Consider the following 21,740-nt stretch of genomic DNA (forward strand, 5'->3'; position numbering starts at 1 on the left):
TTTAATCGTCCCAATTATAGACAGGAATTGTCAGAATATTTAAGAGATACTTAAGTGAAAGACAGTGAAGGTACTAGGTATCACTGCAAGATTTAGAAGGGGTAATAAAATAAGATTAAATGAATTCTGGAGGTATGAAGAAAAGAAGAAAAAGCAAAATACTACAAACTATATACTAAAAAAAACAGTCAGTCCAAATTTAAAACTATGGTGAGAGAGAATGTGCTGATCTGTTCACATTTGGATGGGCTCAACAAGTCTGTGCCGATAATACATTATTGATTTAATGGATTTCGAAACCGATTTTTCTCCATTAGATAAAATCTATAACACCTATATGAAGTGACAAATGCAAAATGATAATAAAAACAGATAAACTGATTGATAAACAGATAAATATATCCAGTATACAGAAGAAAAATATGATAATGGTGGAGTTTCATTACGTATAAAAGCTGAGGCACTATTCATTTCAAATTAAAAGTCGAACATGTTCAAGCTGATCGTGGCAAGCTTGCTGTTGGTGGCGGTTGGCTGCGATGCGTTCACGAACCCGATAGCGCTGAATGCACCTGACCCGTGGATGGTCTACTACAAAGGCTTCTACTACCTGGTCGCTACCACGTGGAGCAATTATTTTGGCATAAGGAAGGCTAGCACTTTGGCCGGTCTGAAAAATGTCGAAAACGAGGTCGTGTACACGTTCGAGGGTCACTCAGGATGGGCACCAGAACTCCACCAAGTAGACGGAAAGTGGTACCTTTACTACACGTCATGCGGTCCAGATACTAACACTGACGACCTTGCGTGTCACAGAAATCGTGTGGCAGAAAGCGCTGGGGATGACCCGATGGGACCCTACACTCACAAGGCCGATTTGATTGATGACGGTGACCCATACGAATTGGATCCCAGTTTGATCAAGATCAATGGTAAATACTATTTGATCGCGTCGTATATTCCCGATATTCAGAAGATGTACATACGGGAACTGGTCAACCCTTACACACTAGCACCTGGTGTAAAACACTTGCTATCCGAACCGACACTTGATTGGGAAAGAGAGGGCGCCAGAGTAAATGAGGGTCCCGAACCCCTTTACCACGGCAACAGAACCTTTATAGTCTACTCGGCTAGTTACTGTGCCACGGAGAATTATAAGCTCGGTCTGTTAGAGTTTGTAGGTACAGACCCGCTCGATATCACACATTGGAAGAAATATCCCAACCCGGTGTTCCAAAAAGACGTAAGCCATCATGTGTACGGTCCCGGACACAATGGGTTCTTTCAGTCACCTGATGGAACAGAGGAGTGGATTATTTATCATGCTAACAATAGTCCGGATGCTGGTTGTACCATGGAAAGGTCATCAAGGGCACAGAAATTCACCTGGGGTGCTGATGGACTGCCCGTATTTGGCGTTCCCGAAGCCGAAGGCGTGGAATTGCAAGCCCCGTCCGGAGAACAATAATTATAATAAAAAAGTCTGCTTATGGTCTCATTATAACTAATAAAACTAATTATTATTGTTTTTTGTAATTTAAAAATAAGGAAACTGTAAATTAGTAGATAAATTAACAGTCCATTATCGATTGGTTGAGCTACGCGTTTTAATTAGTTTTGAATTGTTGCTTTGTCCCTTTTACAAGACAATTTCTTAAATTAAATATAAACTAATAATAATATTATGGAGATACCTATGTGTGTAGTATAAAAGGAATTAACTTGTGTGTTAAAAATGGGTTTAAAATGTTAAAGTACAAATGGAAGAAATGGGATTGTTCAATCCTCATTGTTGACCTGTAATATTTCTCTGAAGAAGCTCATAATTTTCCAGAAGTAATGCATATTCATAATATTACAAACGTTTTCAGATTAATGAAAAAAATAAGTTTAAAACTTATGGCGAAAAAAAATTAATTTCATATTCAGCTTGTTGATATGTAAATTACAATACTCACTTATCTACAGTTATTAATTTTCATCTATTATTAGACGAATGTTAGTAGAACGAAAGCTCGGGAAGGCCATTCCGTTAAACCCCAAAAATCAGGCGCGAATACCGACGCCACCAATAAAACAGTTCATGGGGGCAAAATTTGGATACATTGAGGCAACGAACTGTTAGTTATTCAATAAATTGTTCGTTCTGGCAACACAAAATGTTCATTGTTTAATAATATCAGTTCGTAAGTTCATAAAATAGTGTAACATTGTCCCAATGTACCATTTATTGATTAATCATTTCGTAGATTACTACAATAATATCGATTATTCAAATTGTGTCTTAACTTATAACAATAAGTTTATTGTCCCAATAAAATAATTAATTCGACAAATCAATAAAATTGTTCGTTGCTTTAAAAACCTGAAGTTGTTGCTACAACGAACAATAGTTCGTTGAGACAAAAATTTTGTTGATAAATCAATAAAAATTAGTAGATAAAATTTTTTGTATTAATAAACGATTAATTGTTTCAACGAAATACCGGTCAATAAATACCATTCGATTATATTAGGAACCAATTTTTTTCTGTACAATTAAGTAGATACAAATACATCGAAGAATATAAAGAAATAATAAGAAAGGAAGGAACCAGAATACTTGAGAGAAACAAAAGTGGAAGGCAGAAAGCACTAATAAATCACTTTAAAGAAAAGAAGATGAAGATAATATACGAGGGTGGATTGATAAGTTTCCGGCCTGACCAAGAAAAACAAGGTTTTTAAAAATTTTTTTTTTTATTTCTCAACATAATCTCCTCCAAGGCTGATACATTTCTCATAGCGGTGTTCCAGTCTATTAATGCCATCTCTATAGACTGATTCGTCAAGCTCCTCAAAATAACCATTTACAGCTTCGATTACTTCTTCATTGTCCGCAAATCTCTTACCGCCAAGCCATTTTTTGAGATTAGGGAACAGAAAATAGTCACTCGGGGCTAGGTCTGGAGAGTAAGGAGGGTGCGGCATCAATTCAAACTTTAGATCGTTGATTTTAGCCGTCGCAACGATTGACGTGTGCGCTGGTGCGTTATCGTGATGAAACAAGATTTTTTTCTTCGCCAGATGAGGTCGTTTAATTTTCACCTCGTGGCTCAAACGTTGCAATAAGTCTGCGTAGTATTGACCAGTGATAGTATTACCCTTTGCAAGGTAATCAATGTATATAATACCTCTTGCATCCCAAAAAACAGTAGCCATAACCTTGTTCGCCGAAAAAATTGTTTTTGCCTTCTTTGGAGTTGGTTCCCCTGGTCCAATCCACTGTTTAGACTGTTCTTTGGTTTCAGGAGTGTAGTGGTGGACCCACGTTTCGTCAACGGTTACGAATCGACGCAAAAATTCGCTTGGATTACGCTTATACAATGACAAATTTGCGGTAGAAATGTTTTTTCGAATCAATTTTTGGTCGACTGTTAGCAAACGCGGCACCCATCTTGCACAGAGCTTTTCCATATGCAAATGTTGGTGCAAAATATGTTGCACACGTTCATATGACATCTTACAGGTCTCAGCTATCTCACGCACTTTCAATCTGCGGTCTCCCAGCACTATTTGATGAATTTTTTCGATCATATCTGGAGTTGTGACCTCAACGGGGCGTCCTGAGCGAGGCCCATCAGAGGTGCTCACACGACCCTTTTTAAACTCGGAAACCCACTGCTTAACGGTTGAATATGACGGGGAGGATGTCCCCAGTGTTGAGTCCATCTCTTTTTTAATTTCCTTCGGCGTTAACCCCTTCAAATAAAAGTATTTGATGACAGCACGATTTTCCTGCTTTTCCATTTTTACGAAAACCACAGAGGCGTCTTGTTCAGCGTGCTGTCAAACCTACACTAGCAAGGAGATCGGGCTGAAACTATAGCTACAAGCTATCCAAGGATGGTACTATAGAATGTCACCTCAAGGTAGGCCTAGTGGTGTCATCTCTTGGTTAGGCCGGAAACTTATCAATCCACCCTCGTATACTAAAAGAATGACCTATAAATAAGACTTAAGACAGACGATTCGTCGACGAATTATTTAATACCTTTTTTAATCTGTATCAGTAACACATAATTAATAATTTACTGAATTTCGAGACACAGTAATTTTTTTCATTAGATAAGCGAAAATTGCTATATGAAGCATGTGGCAAATGAAAATACTTCAAATGATATTAAAAAGCGATAAAGTCTACACAAGAAAAAAATTTGATAATGGCGGAACTTGTTCACGTATAAAAGCTGTGCTACTGAGCTAATTCTAACTAAAAGTTGAACATGTTCAAGTTGATCGTTGTAAGTTTGCTATTGGTGGTAGTTGGCTCGGATGCGTTCACGAACCCGATAGCACTAAATGCCCCTGACCCATGGATGGTCTATTATAAAGGTTTCTACCACCTTATCGCAACCACCTGGAGCAATTACTTCGGCATAAGGAAAGCCAGAACTTTAGCTGGTCTGAAAAGTGCCCAGAACCAAGTGGTGTATAGGTTCAGCGGTCACTCAGGATGGGCACCAGAAATTCATCAAGTAAATGAAAAGTGGTACCTTTACTACACGTCATGCGGTCCAAATACTAATACCGATGACGTCGCATGCCATAGGAATCGTGTGGCAGAAAGTGCTGGGGATGACCCGATGGGACCCTACACTCACAAGGCCGATTTGATTGATAGCGACGACGTATTTGAATTGGATCCCAGTTTGATCAAGATCAACGGTAAACATTATTTAATAGCGTCGTTCATCCCCGATATTCAGAAGTTGTATATACGCGAACTAACCAACCCCTACACACTGGCACGTGGTGAAAAACACTTGCTATCAGAACCGACATTTGATTGGGAGAGCGATGGTGGCAGTGTTAACGAGGGACCCGAACCCCTATACCACAACAACAGGACCTTTGTAGTTTACTCGGCTGGTTATTGCGACACAGAGAATTATAAGCTCGGTCTGTTGGAGTTTATAGGCAGAGATCCACTCAATATCTCAGACTGGAGGAAATATCCCAATCCTGTGTTCCAAAAAAATATCAGTCGTGGGGTGTATGGACCAGGACACAACGGGTTTTTTAAGTCGCCAGATGGAAGAGACGACTGGATTGTTTATCATGCTAATGATAGTCCGAATGGTCACTGCGACATGAACAGAACATCACGGGCCCAGAAATTCAGATGGGGCGCCGATGGACTTCCCGTATTTGGTGTTCCCGAAGCCGAAGGCGTGGAATTGCAAGCACCATCCGGCGAATGAATTACAATAATAAAAATTTAAAATGTATTTAAGAATATTTATAAAGAATTATATCATTAAGTGTTGGAGGTATTTTTACAAATAAATTGGGAATTTATTTGCACGCTCTAATAACGCATTCAAAAAAAAAAAAAACGAAACACTTTATTACATTTTACAAGACCCATGCACAGACATTGCACTCGGTGGAATAGGTGAAAATAAATTTGTGAGTTGTTAGATACTAAATGTCGTCTTAGTATACGTATGGCTGGGGAGGCAGTTGAATGAATTATCCTTTCAGAGTTGATGTTTATTGATATTTTTTCAAAATGATTAATAATTGCTGTATTTTTTTCATTCTCCTTTATGTTCAACCTACTGCAATTTTTATGTGCGACAGGAGTTTACATTTCACGATAAAAGGAGATAAGGGCAGCGTGGGTTTTTAAGTTACTAAAAAATCAATGAGATGGAGTTTTCCTCATTCGTCAGTTTTCGAATATTTTATAGGAAATCAACGCAAGATTCAGAACGAGTATATAGCAATAAGGTCTAGTGATAAATGAAAGGTTTGTAGACAAGAAGATGAACATACCACGAAAATTAAAAAATAGAAATGCATCAAAATAAAAACTTTTCTCAATATAATATGAAATGTTTTAACATAATAGCGCGTCATAAAAACCCATAGAAATATGCAATACTGGTTGAATTGTAATTGTTGCGGTCACACTGCTTAATTGCATATTTTCACGCGGTTCGAGATTGGCGAAAATTAAACATGGGGTGCGCTGGGGTACTAAATAGCCCCTGCGCAAGGATCGATGCTTGTGGACATGCGTGGTGACAAAAAGACGACGGGGTATGATTCGCGCTAAGACGGGTGCTTTTAGGATAGGTTAAGTTGTAAGTAGTCCACGTATACTTTAGATTATTTTGATGGAATAAAGTTAGAATAGCATCATTTTATGAATCAAGTGCATTATTTAATTCAACCTTACCCTCAACAGTAATCGTTAAAAATTTAAGGTTAGGACACTCGCTCATTTTGCTGCAATTGCTGGATATCAAAAGTTGGCTTAAGGAATTCTTCCAACTTTTAATTAGACGTTATAATATTTAGCTAGTTTAGGAGAATATAATTGTACCGATTATGCTTACAAGACGAAAATGCTTTTTAAGCAGATTTTATCTTAGTATCTTTTAAACCGCTTATTAAAGTCGGATCAAATTTTGCCAAATCCTGGTTCTTTAGAAGCTTAATCAGATGCCTGTACATGCATTTTCTATAGTTTTTCTACAATTTTCAAACAAAACCGTTTTTGCAGGCTGCCTCAGTAATGGACATATGTATAATAAAAACTTACGGTAGAACGTTGTTATTTGATAAACAGTTATGAAATCAAACTGTAATTTAAAGATAAACTGTCAATAAACAAATTGTGTTGTTTTTTTCATCTATATAGCTCCAAATTATTATAATTCATTTTGGGAAAAAAGCGTTTTTTTTTTCATTAGATAAAAGGTGATTGATGTGTGAAGTTGTACTCCAAAAGATGTTGTAAACATATAAGCAAATAGATAAACAGATATTTTCAAAGTACAGAGGAATAAACACAATGTTAATGGAGGTTGCTCACGTATAAAAGTTGTGGTATAAGTAGGTATACACGTGTGGAAAACAATTGACCTACTTCCACAACAGAGGGTACATAACCTCTACTTTTTCCTGGTTTCACAAATCACGTGCTCCTTCAAAATGTATGTCTATATAATCAATGAAACAAAAGACAAATTATTGAAAAGTATTACTCAGATAAATGCGAAAATTAGCTCAGCATAGGAAACACTGAAGGTCTTTGTCTAACCAGTCTTAGGACTGATGACCTTATGATGATGATGATTAATCCGGTAATTCCACAGAAGCTGTAATTGGCAGATTTGTGTTTTCATATGAAAATGGGCCGATTCCTGCAAAATCTGCAGTTTTGGAAATCATTCCTAAGTTTGAAAATTGTACAAAATTTATACATTCACACGAAGAGCAGCCTGTTCAGTATGTACAGGAAGAGTGGAACTTCTCGAAACCGCCGCTTCTAGTTTAGTGGAAGTTGATTTTCTCTGTATTTAATGGTGTTCAAATTGATGAAGTTAATATTAAGCATCGAAACTATTACGAATATTACAAAGCGTAACAAGTTGAAATGTTACAAACTACAAACTACTCAACAACATTACCTAGAGAATCTCACATAGCGGATGGAGTTTTACGAAGAAAATATGGAAAGGGCGAATAAAAGCGGTAGATTTAAGTGAAGGTAATAAACAACTGGAATCCCATTCTCGATCTGGTTGCCGTTTGTGGCATCTTATTGTTTGTTCCCTCTGGTGCATTACAATCGGGTCTTGCTCAGATTAAATGTCAATGTTTCCGACAAGAGAAAGACAACGAATTTTATAATATTGGGTTGTTCGGAAAGTCATTTCGTTTTTTCCTGACAGAGGACTTAATTGTATTCTTTTTCACCCAACTTCACATTTAAGCCGTATAATTTTTATATGCTTTGAGAGCTCATATAGCAAGGCTTGTGTGTGAAAAATTCCAATTAATTCTACGCAGTAGTTTTTGGTTGGTGCCCTTTTAAATATGGAGAGCGATAAGCAGCATTTTCGACATATTTTACTTTTTTACTACAGAAAGGGTAAAAATGCTGTTCAAGCCAGAAAGAAATTGACTGATGTGTATGGAGAAGGTGTGTTGACAGTACGCCAGTGCCAGGAACTGGTTCGCTAAATTTCGATCCGGCAATTTTGATGTCGAAGATGCACCACGTTCGGGAAGGCCGGTTGAAACTGATAAAGACGCGATAAAGGCATTAGTTGATGTGAACCGGCGAATAACAACACGTGAGATCGGATTGAGGTTAAATTTATCAAATTCAACAGTTTATGACCACTTGAAAGGCCTGGGATTATCCTCGAAGCTCGATGTATGGGTTCCCCATGTTCTCACAGAGAGAAATCTGTGTCGTCGCATTAAAGTCTGCGATCCGCTTCTCAAACGTCACGAAAATGATCCGTTTTTGAAGCGCATCATCACTGGGGACGAAAAATGGGTTGTATACAACAACGTCAAACGCAAGTGGTCATGAAGCAAAAAAAATGAACCGGCTCAAACCATTTCCGAAGCCGATATTCACCAAAAAAAGGTGATGCTGTCTGTTTGGTGGGATTTTAAAGGAATCGTTTTTTTGNAAACACTTTTCTATACGATAATATCATATATTTTAACACACTATATATAGCACATATATACACATCACAAATATGTGATATGACATCAAACTGTATAGTTTGACGTTTTTTTTAGAAGTAGATTTAGATCTACTTGTATCTGTAACCCATAATTAATTTGGGAACAAGCATTTTTTTTTAGTAGATAAGAGATGATTGCAGTGCGAAGTTGCACAAGTGTCACGTTCAACTACTTCAAAAGAGATTATAACTAGATAAGTAGATAGATAACAGATGTTTTCAGGACACTGAAGAAAAATATGATGATAGTGGTGGAATTTGCTCACTTATAAAAGCTGTAGTAGTAGGCATTTAAAATTAAAAATCGAACATGTTCATGCTGCTTGTGATAGGATTATTGGTGGCGACGGTTGGTACTGAAGCGTTCACGAACCCGATAGCACCAAATGCGCCCGACCCATGGATGGTCTCCTATGAAGGCTTCTATTACTTGATCGCTACCAGTTGGGACAATTACTTTAGCATACGAAAGGCTACCACCTTGGAAGGTCTGAAAAATGCTTCGAACACGGTGGTGTACACATTCGACGGTCATACGGGATGGGCACCAGAACTTCATCAAGTAGACGGAAAGTGGTACCTTTACTACACGTCATGCGCCCCAGGCACTGAAAACTACGCGTGTCACAGGAATCATGTGGCAGAAAGCGTTGGGGATGACCCGATGGGGCCCTATTCACATAAGGCGGATTTAATCGATGACGGTGACCCGATGGAATTGGATCCCAGTTTGATCAAGATCAATGGTAAGTTCTATTTGATCGCGTCGTTCATTGCCGACACCCAACAGTTGTACATACGGGAACTGACTAATCCTTACACGCTGGCACCTGGTGTAAAACACATGATATCCGCCCCGACATATGACTGGGAGATAGAAGGTGGCACTACTAACGAGGGGCCTGAACCTCTCTACCATGACAACAGAACCTTCATAGTCTACTCGGCCAGTTCATGTGCCACACCTGATTACAAGCTTGGTCTCTTGGAGTTTGTGGGCACAGATCCACTCAACATCACACACTGGAAGAAGTATCCCAATCCTGTGTTCCAAAAAGACGAAGGCCATCATGTGTACGGCCCCGGACACAACGGGTTCTTTAAGTCAGCGGATGGAACAGAAGACTGGATCGTTTATCACGCTAACAGTAGTCCGGATGGTGTTTGCTATATGGACAGATCGTCACGGGCACAGAAATTCACTTGGGGCGCCGACGGACTTCCCATATTTGGTGTTCCCGAAGCCGAAGGTGTGGAATTGGAAGAACCATCCAGCGAACAATAATTATAATAAAAATTGAGATTATTGTCCTAATATAAAAGTGAATAATTGATAAATTGAAATAGCTGCTGATAACCTTAGTAAATAATCATACTATGAGGCAGCAAATATCATTGGATGGCGACATATGTACTGACTATACTTTTGATATGAATATATGTAGTTCAAATTTTCAATAATACGAAATATAGACTGCGAAACCTTTCAAACAATCCAATTAATTTTTTGTCATGGTTGATGACTATATATATAGTAGGGAACGGTTGGTAGAACACCATTATAGGCATGAAGGGTTGGTTGGTATTGATATTGATATTGGAATCAGATACAAACGGTAAAAGGAGTAGAGGTAGACATAGATTAGATTATTGTTCACAAATAATAATGGATGTGGGGTGTTCTAATTTTAAGGACACGCGAACATTAGCTCAAGATAGGGAAGAGTGGAGGTGCTTGTCCAACCAGTCTTAGGACTGACGATCTTATGATGATGATAAATGATCTTTAAGGTTTAGAGCACGGATTTGTATGAGTGTGAAGCGTGTACGGTTAGAAGCGTTTCATATGTGGTCTTTATTATAGAAGGACGATGTAAGTCCTGTAGATAGAAATGAGGAGGTGTTAGAATGAGTAGGAGAGCAGAGACCGGCTTGGAAGTAAATAAGAAATTGGCGACATAAATTCTCAGACATGGAGGGCTAGCTGAGGACATATTAGAAGAAGAAACAGAACTTATAAGAAGGCAAGGATATTAAATCACTATTGTGATGGAGATGTAGGTATTCTCTAGTTTTTGAGAAATTCGAAGATTGGCTCATAATAAGAAATGGATGTCATCAATTAGACTTACATATTGCGCTTAGACCTAATGGTTTAGGTATTAAGGAAAATGGATTCGGAACCAGCAAAGAAAAGAGGTCTTCATCCACTTTAAAACTTAATTCATTGAAATATTCATGTAAGGCAGGAAAACAATCAATAACATACACATATGATGCCTGACTATCACGGCTCTGTGATAACGAAAATATTTGTTGCTTATATATGTATATGCAGGGACTTTACATTGATACACACAGAATTGTTTCGAACGTTATTGACAAACATTGAACGCCTACAGTAAGTACCGAAACGTCAGCAACAATAAATAAGTATGAATGTTGCATAAAAAGTATGATAACCACATCCGAAGTTACTTTAGTTATTCTTTAATATTTCATGATTACCTGTTAAAGTATCTATATGAATTTCCTTTAATTATTTTTTAATATGTTATGATTATTTGTCAAAGTATCCGAATGATCTTGTTTACTTTCAATAGCCACAAGGAAAATGTTCTCGTAGAAAGAACAAATTCTCTAATTTGATTAAATGGATGTCCAACATCTAAACAAATAAAATGATACCATTTTGATGAAGATTAACCTTCTCTTTGAGTTACTTAACCAATTCGGGTACTATTAGTGTATCTTTAACTGTTTTATTGATTTTTTAGAAACGATTAAAAAACTATAGCTGTATCAACCATTAAATAAATGGAATTATAATGAAACAAACAATTTAATAAAAGGTAAAACAATTCCGCAGTGCCGGATTAAATAACGATATCATCATTTAGTAGCTAATTATTTAGACAGCGGTGTGCCTGTGATTATCATAAAATATTCCTATTGAAAGCACAAATGTCTGTAGGGCATTTATTTTTAAATGAATTCAGTCAACAGTAATCATTAGAAAATGATTATATTTTTTTCAGTAAAAATAGGCACTTTTATAATAACCGAAATTGTTTACAAACAATGCAATCTAACAACTCATGTATTTAACCCGATGAAGGCTTCTATTACTTGATCGCTACCAGTTGGGACAATTACTTTAGCATACGAAAGGCTACCACCTGAACAACCCTATAAAACTATGCCATAATCATTAGAGGCTGTTGTCTTTTAATCGAGTGTGTTGTTGTATAATATTATTAATATATAGTAAGCAAATGTGTCGGTTGGAATTACCTACTTCGGGCGAGGAACTTGGGTAACATTCGATCACAGAAAGTGACGACCTTCTCGGTGAGAACGCGTTCACAATTCGCTCACGAAGGTCGACGCCACTGCTCAATGTATTATAGTTTCCTGTTATTAGGTATACGTACACTTTAAAAAGTTGGCGACTCTTACGACCGACCGGCTCACATTCGTCAGACGTCACAAGGTTGCCAGATCTAAGAAAATTTCCCTATACCATAGTAGAATGAAGATTCGGGCTATAGGGCCGTGGTCTAAGTGAACTATTCTGTCCAGTCGCTTTCGAGACTTCGAGATATAATCTACGTTCACGTTGTCAACGCAGTAGTATCACTGAGAATGTCAGCCGTAGTAGCTGACGAAACGTCAGGATAGAATAGTTCACTTTAACCACGGCCCTATAGCCCGAATCGTCATTCTACTATGGATTCCCGTCGTGAAAGCCTTTGTTCTTATATTTCTCTATACCATTTAATAATTTGTTTTTTTACTTCATCGATTATATAATAGTATATTTTCAAAGAATATTTAGTTTTGGAAAATGCAACATAAGGAAAGGGGAATCTAATTCAATTTTAAATAAAACCCAAAGAATTATTAATGTGACATCATCATCGTAAAGTGTGTAACTCGAAGATTGGTTGCTAAATCTGGATACACCCCTGCCGTTTTTAACTTCAGCTTCTTTCCTAACTACCCTTCCATATTTCTTGTTAATTTTCAAAACGCCCTCAGTTTTCCTACTCTTTCTAAGACGTCCTCATTTCTAGTAACGTCTCTTCGCAGTATTTTTTTTTCGAATTTCAGAATTAATCTACTGCAATCACAATAATGTTTTTTTTTATTGGAAGCGACTAGACACTAGGCCACTGTTTATTTTATATATGTAGCGCTTTGTCCCCTGAGTTATCTGACTTCCTAAATATCGGAAATCAATGTCTTCTAGTTTTTCGTTTCCGATTTTTGAATTAGCTATAATCCAACCTTCACACCCCTTACGTAGTAATCCCTTTATGTTTCTCCCTAAGAACGTTTTGTCTTTAATGACATTAATTAGCATCTTCGACATACAAATTAAGAGTAGTAATGACGATGGACATTCTTGTATATTATAATAATAAAACAGGACATTTTACTAAAAATACACACCTAAGCACTACTCGTTTACACAACATTCATTTAAAAAAGAGAGATAAATCTGATGTTAATACAAAAAAGGCAGAAAATTGTGGAAATAAAAGCAACTTCTTACTGGAAGATGGAGGGCGATTCTTTTTTACCCCAAGATAGGCTAATGCACTACAAAAAGGCAACAGAATACGAAGGAAATGTTACAGAATGAACGGGATTATCATAATGTTGAAGAGAAATTAAATGGAAAGGTATAAGGAACCAGGAAAGATCAACAAAAGATTCAGAAAATGCAATGAAATATTTGAGAATGATTCATCAAGACCTCATAAGGTCGTCAGTCCGAAGACTGGTTAGACACGCACCTCCACTCTTTCCTATCCCGCGCTAATCTTCGCATTTCCCTAAAGCTAGAACAACCCATATCCTTAACTATTTGCGAAGAGTAATCTAATCTAGGTCTACCTCTACCCCTATTAACTTCCGTTTCTGCCTCTAGTATGTCTTTGACTAGACCTTCATGCCTGAGAAGGTGTCCTACTAACCTATCTCGCCTATTTTTGATTTACTTCCATAGTGTCCTCTGTTCTCCTATTCTTTCTAATACCTCTTTATTTCTAACCTTCTAAGATTAAAACAAATAAAAAATCTGTAGAAACTAAGATGAATAAATGGAACATTTGGAATAATGAAAGGGGAATACAACAGAAAAAACACTTTTCTATACGATAATATCATATATTTTAACACACTATATATAGCACATATATACACATCACAAATATGTGATATGACATCAAACTGTATAGTTTGACGTTTTTTTTAGAAGTAGATTTAGATCTACTTGTATCTGTAACCCATAATTAATTTGGGAACAAGCATTTTTTTTTAGTAGATAAGAGATGATTGCAGTGCGAAGTTGCACAAGTGTCACGTTCAACTACTTCAAAAGAGATTATAACTAGATAAGTAGATAGATAACAGATGTTTTCAGGACACTGAAGAAAAATATGATGATAGTGGTGGAATTTGCTCACTTATAAAAGCTGTAGTAGTAGGCATTTAAAATTAAAAATCGAACATGTTCATGCTGCTTGTGATAGGATTATTGGTGGCGACGGTTGGTACTGAAGCGTTCACGAACCCGATAGCACCAAATGCGCCCGACCCATGGATGGTCTCCTATGAAGGCTTCTATTACTTGATCGCTACCAGTTGGGACAATTACTTTAGCATACGAAAGGCTACCACCTTGGAAGGTCTGAAAAATGCTTCGAACACGGTGGTGTACACATTCGACGGTCATACGGGATGGGCACCAGAACTTCATCAAGTAGACGGAAAGTGGTACCTTTACTACACGTCATGCGCCCCAGGCACTGAAAACTACGCGTGTCACAGGAATCATGTGGCAGAAAGCGTTGGGGATGACCCGATGGGGCCCTATTCACATAAGGCGGATTTAATCGATGACGGTGACCCGATGGAATTGGATCCCAGTTTGATCAAGATCAATGGTAAGTTCTATTTGATCGCGTCGTTCATTGCCGACACCCAACAGTTGTACATACGGGAACTGACTAATCCTTACACGCTGGCACCTGGTGTAAAACACATGATATCCGCCCCGACATATGACTGGGAGATAGAAGGTGGCACTACTAACGAGGGGCCTGAACCTCTCTACCATGACAACAGAACCTTCATAGTCTACTCGGCCAGTTCATGTGCCACACCTGATTACAAGCTTGGTCTCTTGGAGTTTGTGGGCACAGATCCACTCAACATCACACACTGGAAGAAGTATCCCAATCCTGTGTTCCAAAAAGACGAAGGCCATCATGTGTACGGCCCCGGACACAACGGGTTCTTTAAGTCAGCGGATGGAACAGAAGACTGGATCGTTTATCACGCTAACAGTAGTCCGGATGGTGTTTGCTATATGGACAGATCGTCACGGGCACAGAAATTCACTTGGGGCGCCGACGGACTTCCCATATTTGGTGTTCCCGAAGCCGAAGGTGTGGAATTGGAAGAACCATCCAGCGAACAATAATTATAATAAAAATTGAGATTATTGTCCTAATATAAAAGTGAATAATTGATAAATTGAAATAGCTGCTGATAACCTTAGTAAATAATCATACTATGAGGCAGCAAATATCATTGGATGGCGACATATGTACTGACTATACTTTTGATATGAATATATGTAGTTCAAATTTTCAATAATACGAAATATAGACTGCGAAACCTTTCAAACAATCCAATTAATTTTTTGTCATGGTTGATGACTATATATATAGTAGGGAACGGTTGGTAGAACACCATTATAGGCATGAAGGGTTGGTTGGTATTGATATTGATATTGGAATCAGATACAAACGGTAAAAGGAGTAGAGGTAGACATAGATTAGATTATTGTTCACAAATAATAATGGATGTGGGGTGTTCTAATTTTAAGGACACGCGAACATTAGCTCAAGATAGGGAAGAGTGGAGGTGCTTGTCCAACCAGTCTTAGGACTGACGATCTTATGATGATGATAAATGATCTTTAAGGTTTAGAGCACGGATTTGTATGAGTGTGAAGCGTGTACGGTTAGAAGCGTTTCATATGTGGTCTTTATTATAGAAGGACGATGTAAGTCCTGTAGATAGAAATGAGGAGGTGTTAGAATGAGTAGGAGAGCAGAGACCGGCTTGGAAGTAAATAAGAAATTGGCGACATAAATTCTCAGACATGGAGGGCTAGCTGAGGACATATTAGAAGAAGAAACAGAACTTATAAGAAGGCAAGGATATTAAATCACTATTGTGATGGAGATGTAGGTATTCTCTAGTTTTTGAGAAATTCGAAGATTGGCTCATAATAAGAAATGGATGTCATCAATTAGACTTACATATTGCGCTTAGACCTAATGGTTTAGGTATTAAGGAAAATGGATTCGGAACCAGCAAAGAAAAGAGGTCTTCATCCACTTTAAAACTTAATTCATTGAAATATTCATGTAAGGCAGGAAAACAATCAATAACATACACATATGATGCCTGACTATCACGGCTCTGTGATAACGAAAATATTTGTTGCTTATATATGTATATGCAGGGACTTTACATTGATACACACAGAATTGTTTCGAACGTTATTGACAAACATTGAACGCCTACAGTAAGTACCGAAACGTCAGCAACAATAAATAAGTATGAATGTTGCATAAAAAGTATGATAACCACATCCGAAGTTACTTTAGTTATTCTTTAATATTTCATGATTACCTGTTAAAGTATCTATATGAATTTCCTTTAATTATTTTTTAATATGTTATGATTATTTGTCAAAGTATCCGAATGATCTTGTTTACTTTCAATAGCCACAAGGAAAATGTTCTCGTAGAAAGAACAAATTCTCTAATTTGATTAAATGGATGTCCAACATCTAAACAAATAAAATGATACCATTTTGATGAAGATTAACCTTCTCTTTGAGTTACTTAACCAATTCGGGTACTATTAGTGTATCTTTAACTGTTTTATTGATTTTTTAGAAACGATTAAAAAACTATAGCTGTATCAACCATTAAATAAATGGAATTATAATGAAACAAACAATTTAATAAAAGGTAAAACAATTCCGCAGTGCCGGATTAAATAACGATATCATCATTTAGTAGCTAATTATTTAGACAGCGGTGTGCCTGTGATTATCATAAAATATTCCTATTGAAAGCACAAATGTCTGTAGGGCATTTATTTTTAAATGAATTCAGTCAACAGTAATCATTAGAAAATGATTATATTTTTTTCAGTAAAAATAGGCACTTTTATAATAACCGAAATTGTTTACAAACAATGCAATCTAACAACTCATGTATTTAACCTGTAGGTAGTGAATAAATAAAAATTATTTGTCAACATTTTATTCCTTATAATATTCGGTTGTAATGAGTTAGCGGAGGATTTTTACTTATGTATTCTATTGTATATAAATTTTGGATGATAAAAGAGCAAATGTGCTGGTCAACAACACATATTAATCGAGAACAAGCTTATATAGAAGGGAAAGAAGAAGATAATAATCATAACGTACCAACATACGAAACTAAGGTCGCTATACAGAAAATTAAAAAGGGGAGAGTAGCAGGGCACCGACTCCAATAAATGTTGCGGGAATACGGGAATACGGGAATTCTGCTTCTTACAATTAGAAAATTGTCCCCTAAAATATAGAATGCAGGGAGAATACCAAAGGACTGGGAAATAGGCGCGTTTATATCTATATTTATAAGTGGAATCCAGCGACAATCCAGTGGTCGATGAGCTACCACTCGGTTTTGTCGTTATAACCGGATCGAGACGACTTCTCCCATGCCGATCTGTTTTCCTTCAGTAAGAATTTTCTCGGCATGGTCACACGATGAATTTAAAAAATTAATATTATTAGACTGAAAACGATTTTATTAGATATTATTATTTCCCGGGCTTCTCAGTTTTCACTGGTCAACTTTGAGCAAGTGAAGATGGGCTTATGCCAAAGAACCTCACTCACATATTTTGGGATATGGTATGGGAACCAATTTTATGTTCTTAAATTTTATAAAGCTAACAGTATTTCTTGCTGAAATATGATCGGTGATTATTAAAAACTCCACTTCTAATGTAACCTGTTGTGTGATCTGAAAAGGGGGATATGTCAGTATTGTTAAGAAATCTTCGTACTAGGCTAGCGTATGATGTTTTAGATGTAACGCCTATTGATGATATTATTATTGGAATAATTCGAACTGTGTTCTGATTCCACATTTTTTTTTTATTTCATCAGCCAGGAATATATTTTTGAATTTTCTCAATATCTGGTCTGTTATGATTAACTGTTTTGTCTGTAATTAGGTTTCTATCCCAATAAAGCTTGGCTAAGTGGTTTTCTAATACATTTTGTGATTTGTATTTATAGTATACGGCTCTATCCGATCTATGAGTTTAAGCTTTTTGGCGAGTGTATCTGTTTAGCAACATTATTATGCCTGTCGGTATATTGTCAACTGGCTAAAAATGAGCAACCCCCAGTGATGTGGTCAATTGTTTCGCGAGATGTGTTGCAAGCTTGGCATGTGTCCGATGAAATTGTGGGATTTTTAATAATATATTTTTCATAGATTCTTGTTTTTATTATTGTGTCCTGAATCGCTATCACGAATCCCGCAGTTTCTAAGAATATATTTCGTTTCTTTAACCACATATTAGAAGCTTCTTTATCTATATGTCCCTGCTGTTGTTGGTTCGGGTATTTTCCACGAAGCACTTTTGATTTCCACATTTCAATTTTAAATTTTTCTTTCATAATTTTGTCCTCTTGTATTGAAGATTGTTTGACAATGGATTTAAAGCTAGGCAGAACCATAGAGGACTCAACAAATCACCTAATAAGACACCGAGTGTTATAGTTATTTGCCTACTTTCCTGAATGACTAGACATTAAATTAAGAAGTAGTTTGTCGTCTTCATGAAAAAAGACATCTACATTTTATTGCGGAATGAAATCCAATAGAAACGACTGAGTTACCCTTAACCCCTTAATAACAAACGCATTGAAAAGATGTCGCGATCCGGTCGCGGTCGCCAGTCGTAGGCGACCGTGGAAGAAAACACGGCTTAATAGAACCTGTCATCCTGTTAAACACGAAAAGACCTTTAGTGCCTTATCACATTGACGCGGATCCGGCTATCCGAAGCAGGCTATTTTAAATATCTAATACGTGTAGGTAAAAGAGTTTATGTTTTAGCGAGTTTAAGTTCAATGTAATGCTTATTAATTAAACATTCATTATAGTTGTTACTATATCTTTAGAATAAATACGTCTTTATTTGGTTAATGTACAATAATTTATTATTTTAATTAGCCTTAACTAGGTATCTACCGAGACACACGCACTAATTCCTCGTTAAAAAGTGATAATATGTATCTAATATTATTTGTGTGCAAGAATATCTAAATTGCCTGTATGAATATTTAACATGTTGGTATACGATATCGATATGTAAAATGTCTAATCGTAACTTCGATACAACATTTACATAAACATTCTATTATGCAAGTTAAGTTCCTTTCATACAGCGTTCTATATTAAAAACCAATCTGTTGAAAATTTGAAGGTCTTTAATCTTGCTTGTAGGATATGAATGTAGAGGAGGAGTTAATAGTTTCAGATTTTACCCACCCATCCTGTTAACTTTCGTTTGTTTTTTATTTAAAAATACAGGACAAAAATTATGACTTTTATACAAGCTGTGTCGTATGTTATGCATAAATTTATCTATCGAAATTTAAATTCCTGTACTAATGAGTATTATTGATGAATATTCCTGATTATTCCTGTCAGTTTCTTTGCAGTGCCAGCCTTGTTTGCGGTATACATAATTTAGATTATGACCCTCGGCGAACGGCTGTCAGGTGTACTAAAGGCGCCACCTGTATCGATCGCCTGCGGCATTCGTTCAAAACAACTTTCTTTCAAAACAATGATTTAAAATTTAATCGATACAAAGGTCTGCAAAAAATTGTTTTTTTTGAGCTGCATGAGATATTTTTAGCAAATATTATCTTTTCTAATCTATTGAATTCAAATATGATTTCTGTTTCAGCTTATTACGTAGATGAACTATTTCTTCAAAATGCACATTACATTACGTGTTCATACTTTTTGGCTATTCAATCTCTTCTTATTCGCTTTAGTTCTTTTGGCTATTCATTTTCTGTTTCCTGTTTAAGCATCAAACAATAGTCAGCTATAAATGACCTATCTTCCTTAATAGTGTCCTGGTGAAATCTTTCACCCTGTCTTCCGTAAAAGATTCTCAAATTTTCGGGAAAACAGTACAAGTAGTAAACATTTAAGCTCATTTTATATCTTTAAGCTTTGTGGGTAGCTAGCATGCGTTGTACACAATGGTTTTGCAGTGAGAAAATTTAGTGTTATGTTCGTATGTCCGAATCTAAAATGAAAATGTGGAGGGAAACAGTCGTATGTGGTTAAGCCAAGTCAAAGTTGTCAGTCAAATATTGTTAAATAAAAATTTGGACTGTCCCACAAGCAAAGAAAGCAAAATATTTTGTGTAACCTGACTGTTAACCGAACAAGATGGTTGGAATTTTGAGGGTTTCACAATCATCCAATAATACTCTTGATGTTTTTTGAAGAATTATTGCCATATCTTAGTTTTCTTCCAAATGCACCGATTGTGCCATACATCTCATTGTGCAGCAAGACTGCTTTGAGACTCGTCTTTGCCAAATTACCAGAACTAAGTGAATCACATTCTTTTTCAAGACACTTCATTAGTCTTTTAACATTATTACAAGAAAACTAGATTATTCTCGTTGAAGAATGTTTCTGTTTGCATGTATCAAGAAGGCTTCGGGAGACAATAAATTCTTATTTTCCAGTAATGAACCCACTAATTCGGTAGTATCTTTATTGAAAGGGCTAAAACTCAAGTGAGTTCATCGATGTTAGGGTTGTCTGTATCTTTTTGGAGGCCCTGGGCACATAGATTGACACAGTTAAACACAGTGGATAAGTAATAATTTCACTCAATAATTATCGGTTGATTTCCTCAAAATAAATAACTTTATCGATTGGCATGAACTAGGGGGCTCTCGTTGATCTCCGGACCCTGGGCACTTACTCAGAGTGTCCAATGGGAAACAAGGACCTGATTAATGTAAACTAAAATTTAAAATCATTTTGAAAAGCTTTTCTTGCAGTCAGGGGCTTTATAAAATTTCGATAATTGTAATAATTTTTAATTTAGTTACAATTTAATTCCCCATATAATTATAGGCTTAAATTAGCATTACTTTATTTATATCTCTGACAGTTATATACATCATAATTATTTTTAATAATTTTTTCAAGTATTCGCATTGTTTATTTTATTAATCTTAATAATCCAGTAATACATAGCTAAGAAAAAAATATTTCTTCTTTGATTTGATAAGAAATCATGACAGTAGCGTATCCGCACTTGTGCGATTGTTTCTGATGGCCACAATTATCAAGTTTGTTTTGCCTAACTAAAGTGTTTTCTTTTCCTGTTTCTGGGTTATCGAATGTTCCATCTCAGTAGGTAAACAAAGGAAAGATTGATTTCATAAATGAGATATTTTTTTACTACATAAGGGACTTGATTGGATGCGAACTCCAGATTATCAAAGAGCCACCTTCTGGCATCTCTCTAACTTAATATCTGGTGAAAACATAAACATAATATTTTTCTGGAATGCAAAAGCTATATTCATTCTGCTCTAGATTTTAACATGGGGTTTTCAAAGGAAAATAATTTCGTACATTAATTTTATCATAATATTTAAGCAGTTTTGCTTTATCCAATTCTTTCTTCGAAATTATCTCGGAAATTATGGATACCAGAAACATCATTTTATTTTTAAACAAAACAGGATGGTATTGTGGTACATTTTCAGTCAAGAATTAGATAATTATATTTAGTAAGAGTGCAAAATTTAGAACCAAGAAGACTGGAAACTTTGACGGTGTTATAAATCACACTAAATAGCCCAACTCCAAATCCAAAATATGGCACTTAAACGTTCACAGAACTTTCCGATAACGAAGTTACCTTCTTTGGGTACTTGTTGCTGATACCAGTAAATATCACTAGATGGCGATATGCCGACCGTAGCCTGATATATCTTTCTTCGATTTGGTCATTGGTTTACCGAAGCTGCCCATTACGTGCTGA

At 36.3% G+C, this 21,740-nt stretch overlaps 4 protein-coding genes across 4 annotated transcripts; all 4 read left to right on the top strand.

Annotated features, from left to right (window-relative positions):
• Positions 1-490: 490 nt before the first annotated feature.
• Positions 491-1,471, top strand: LOC108733409 (extracellular exo-alpha-(1->5)-L-arabinofuranosidase-like). Its single transcript, XM_018464560.2, has one exon. The coding sequence runs from the start codon at positions 491-493 to the stop codon at positions 1,469-1,471; it is 981 nt and encodes a 326-aa protein (XP_018320062.1).
• Positions 1,472-4,268: 2,797 nt separating this feature from the next.
• LOC108733367 (extracellular exo-alpha-(1->5)-L-arabinofuranosidase-like) lies at positions 4,269-5,246 on the top strand. The gene has a single exon (XM_018464497.1). The coding sequence runs from the start codon at positions 4,269-4,271 to the stop codon at positions 5,244-5,246; it is 978 nt and encodes a 325-aa protein (XP_018319999.1).
• A 3,607-nt stretch (positions 5,247-8,853) lies between these two features.
• LOC108733368 (extracellular exo-alpha-(1->5)-L-arabinofuranosidase-like) lies at positions 8,854-9,828 on the top strand. Its single transcript, XM_018464498.1, has one exon. It carries the CDS (start codon positions 8,854-8,856, stop codon positions 9,826-9,828), a length of 975 nt encoding a protein of 324 aa, XP_018320000.1.
• A 4,233-nt stretch (positions 9,829-14,061) lies between these two features.
• LOC112904154 (extracellular exo-alpha-(1->5)-L-arabinofuranosidase-like) lies at positions 14,062-15,036 on the top strand. The gene has a single exon (XM_025973511.1). The coding sequence runs from the start codon at positions 14,062-14,064 to the stop codon at positions 15,034-15,036; it is 975 nt and encodes a 324-aa protein (XP_025829296.1).
• Positions 15,037-21,740: the final 6,704 nt, after the last annotated feature.

This window comes from Agrilus planipennis, unplaced genomic scaffold, assembly GCF_000699045.2.
Source record: "Agrilus planipennis isolate EAB-ADULT unplaced genomic scaffold, Apla_2.0 scaffold49, whole genome shotgun sequence".
Lineage (NCBI taxonomy): Eukaryota > Metazoa > Arthropoda > Insecta > Coleoptera > Buprestidae > Agrilus > Agrilus planipennis.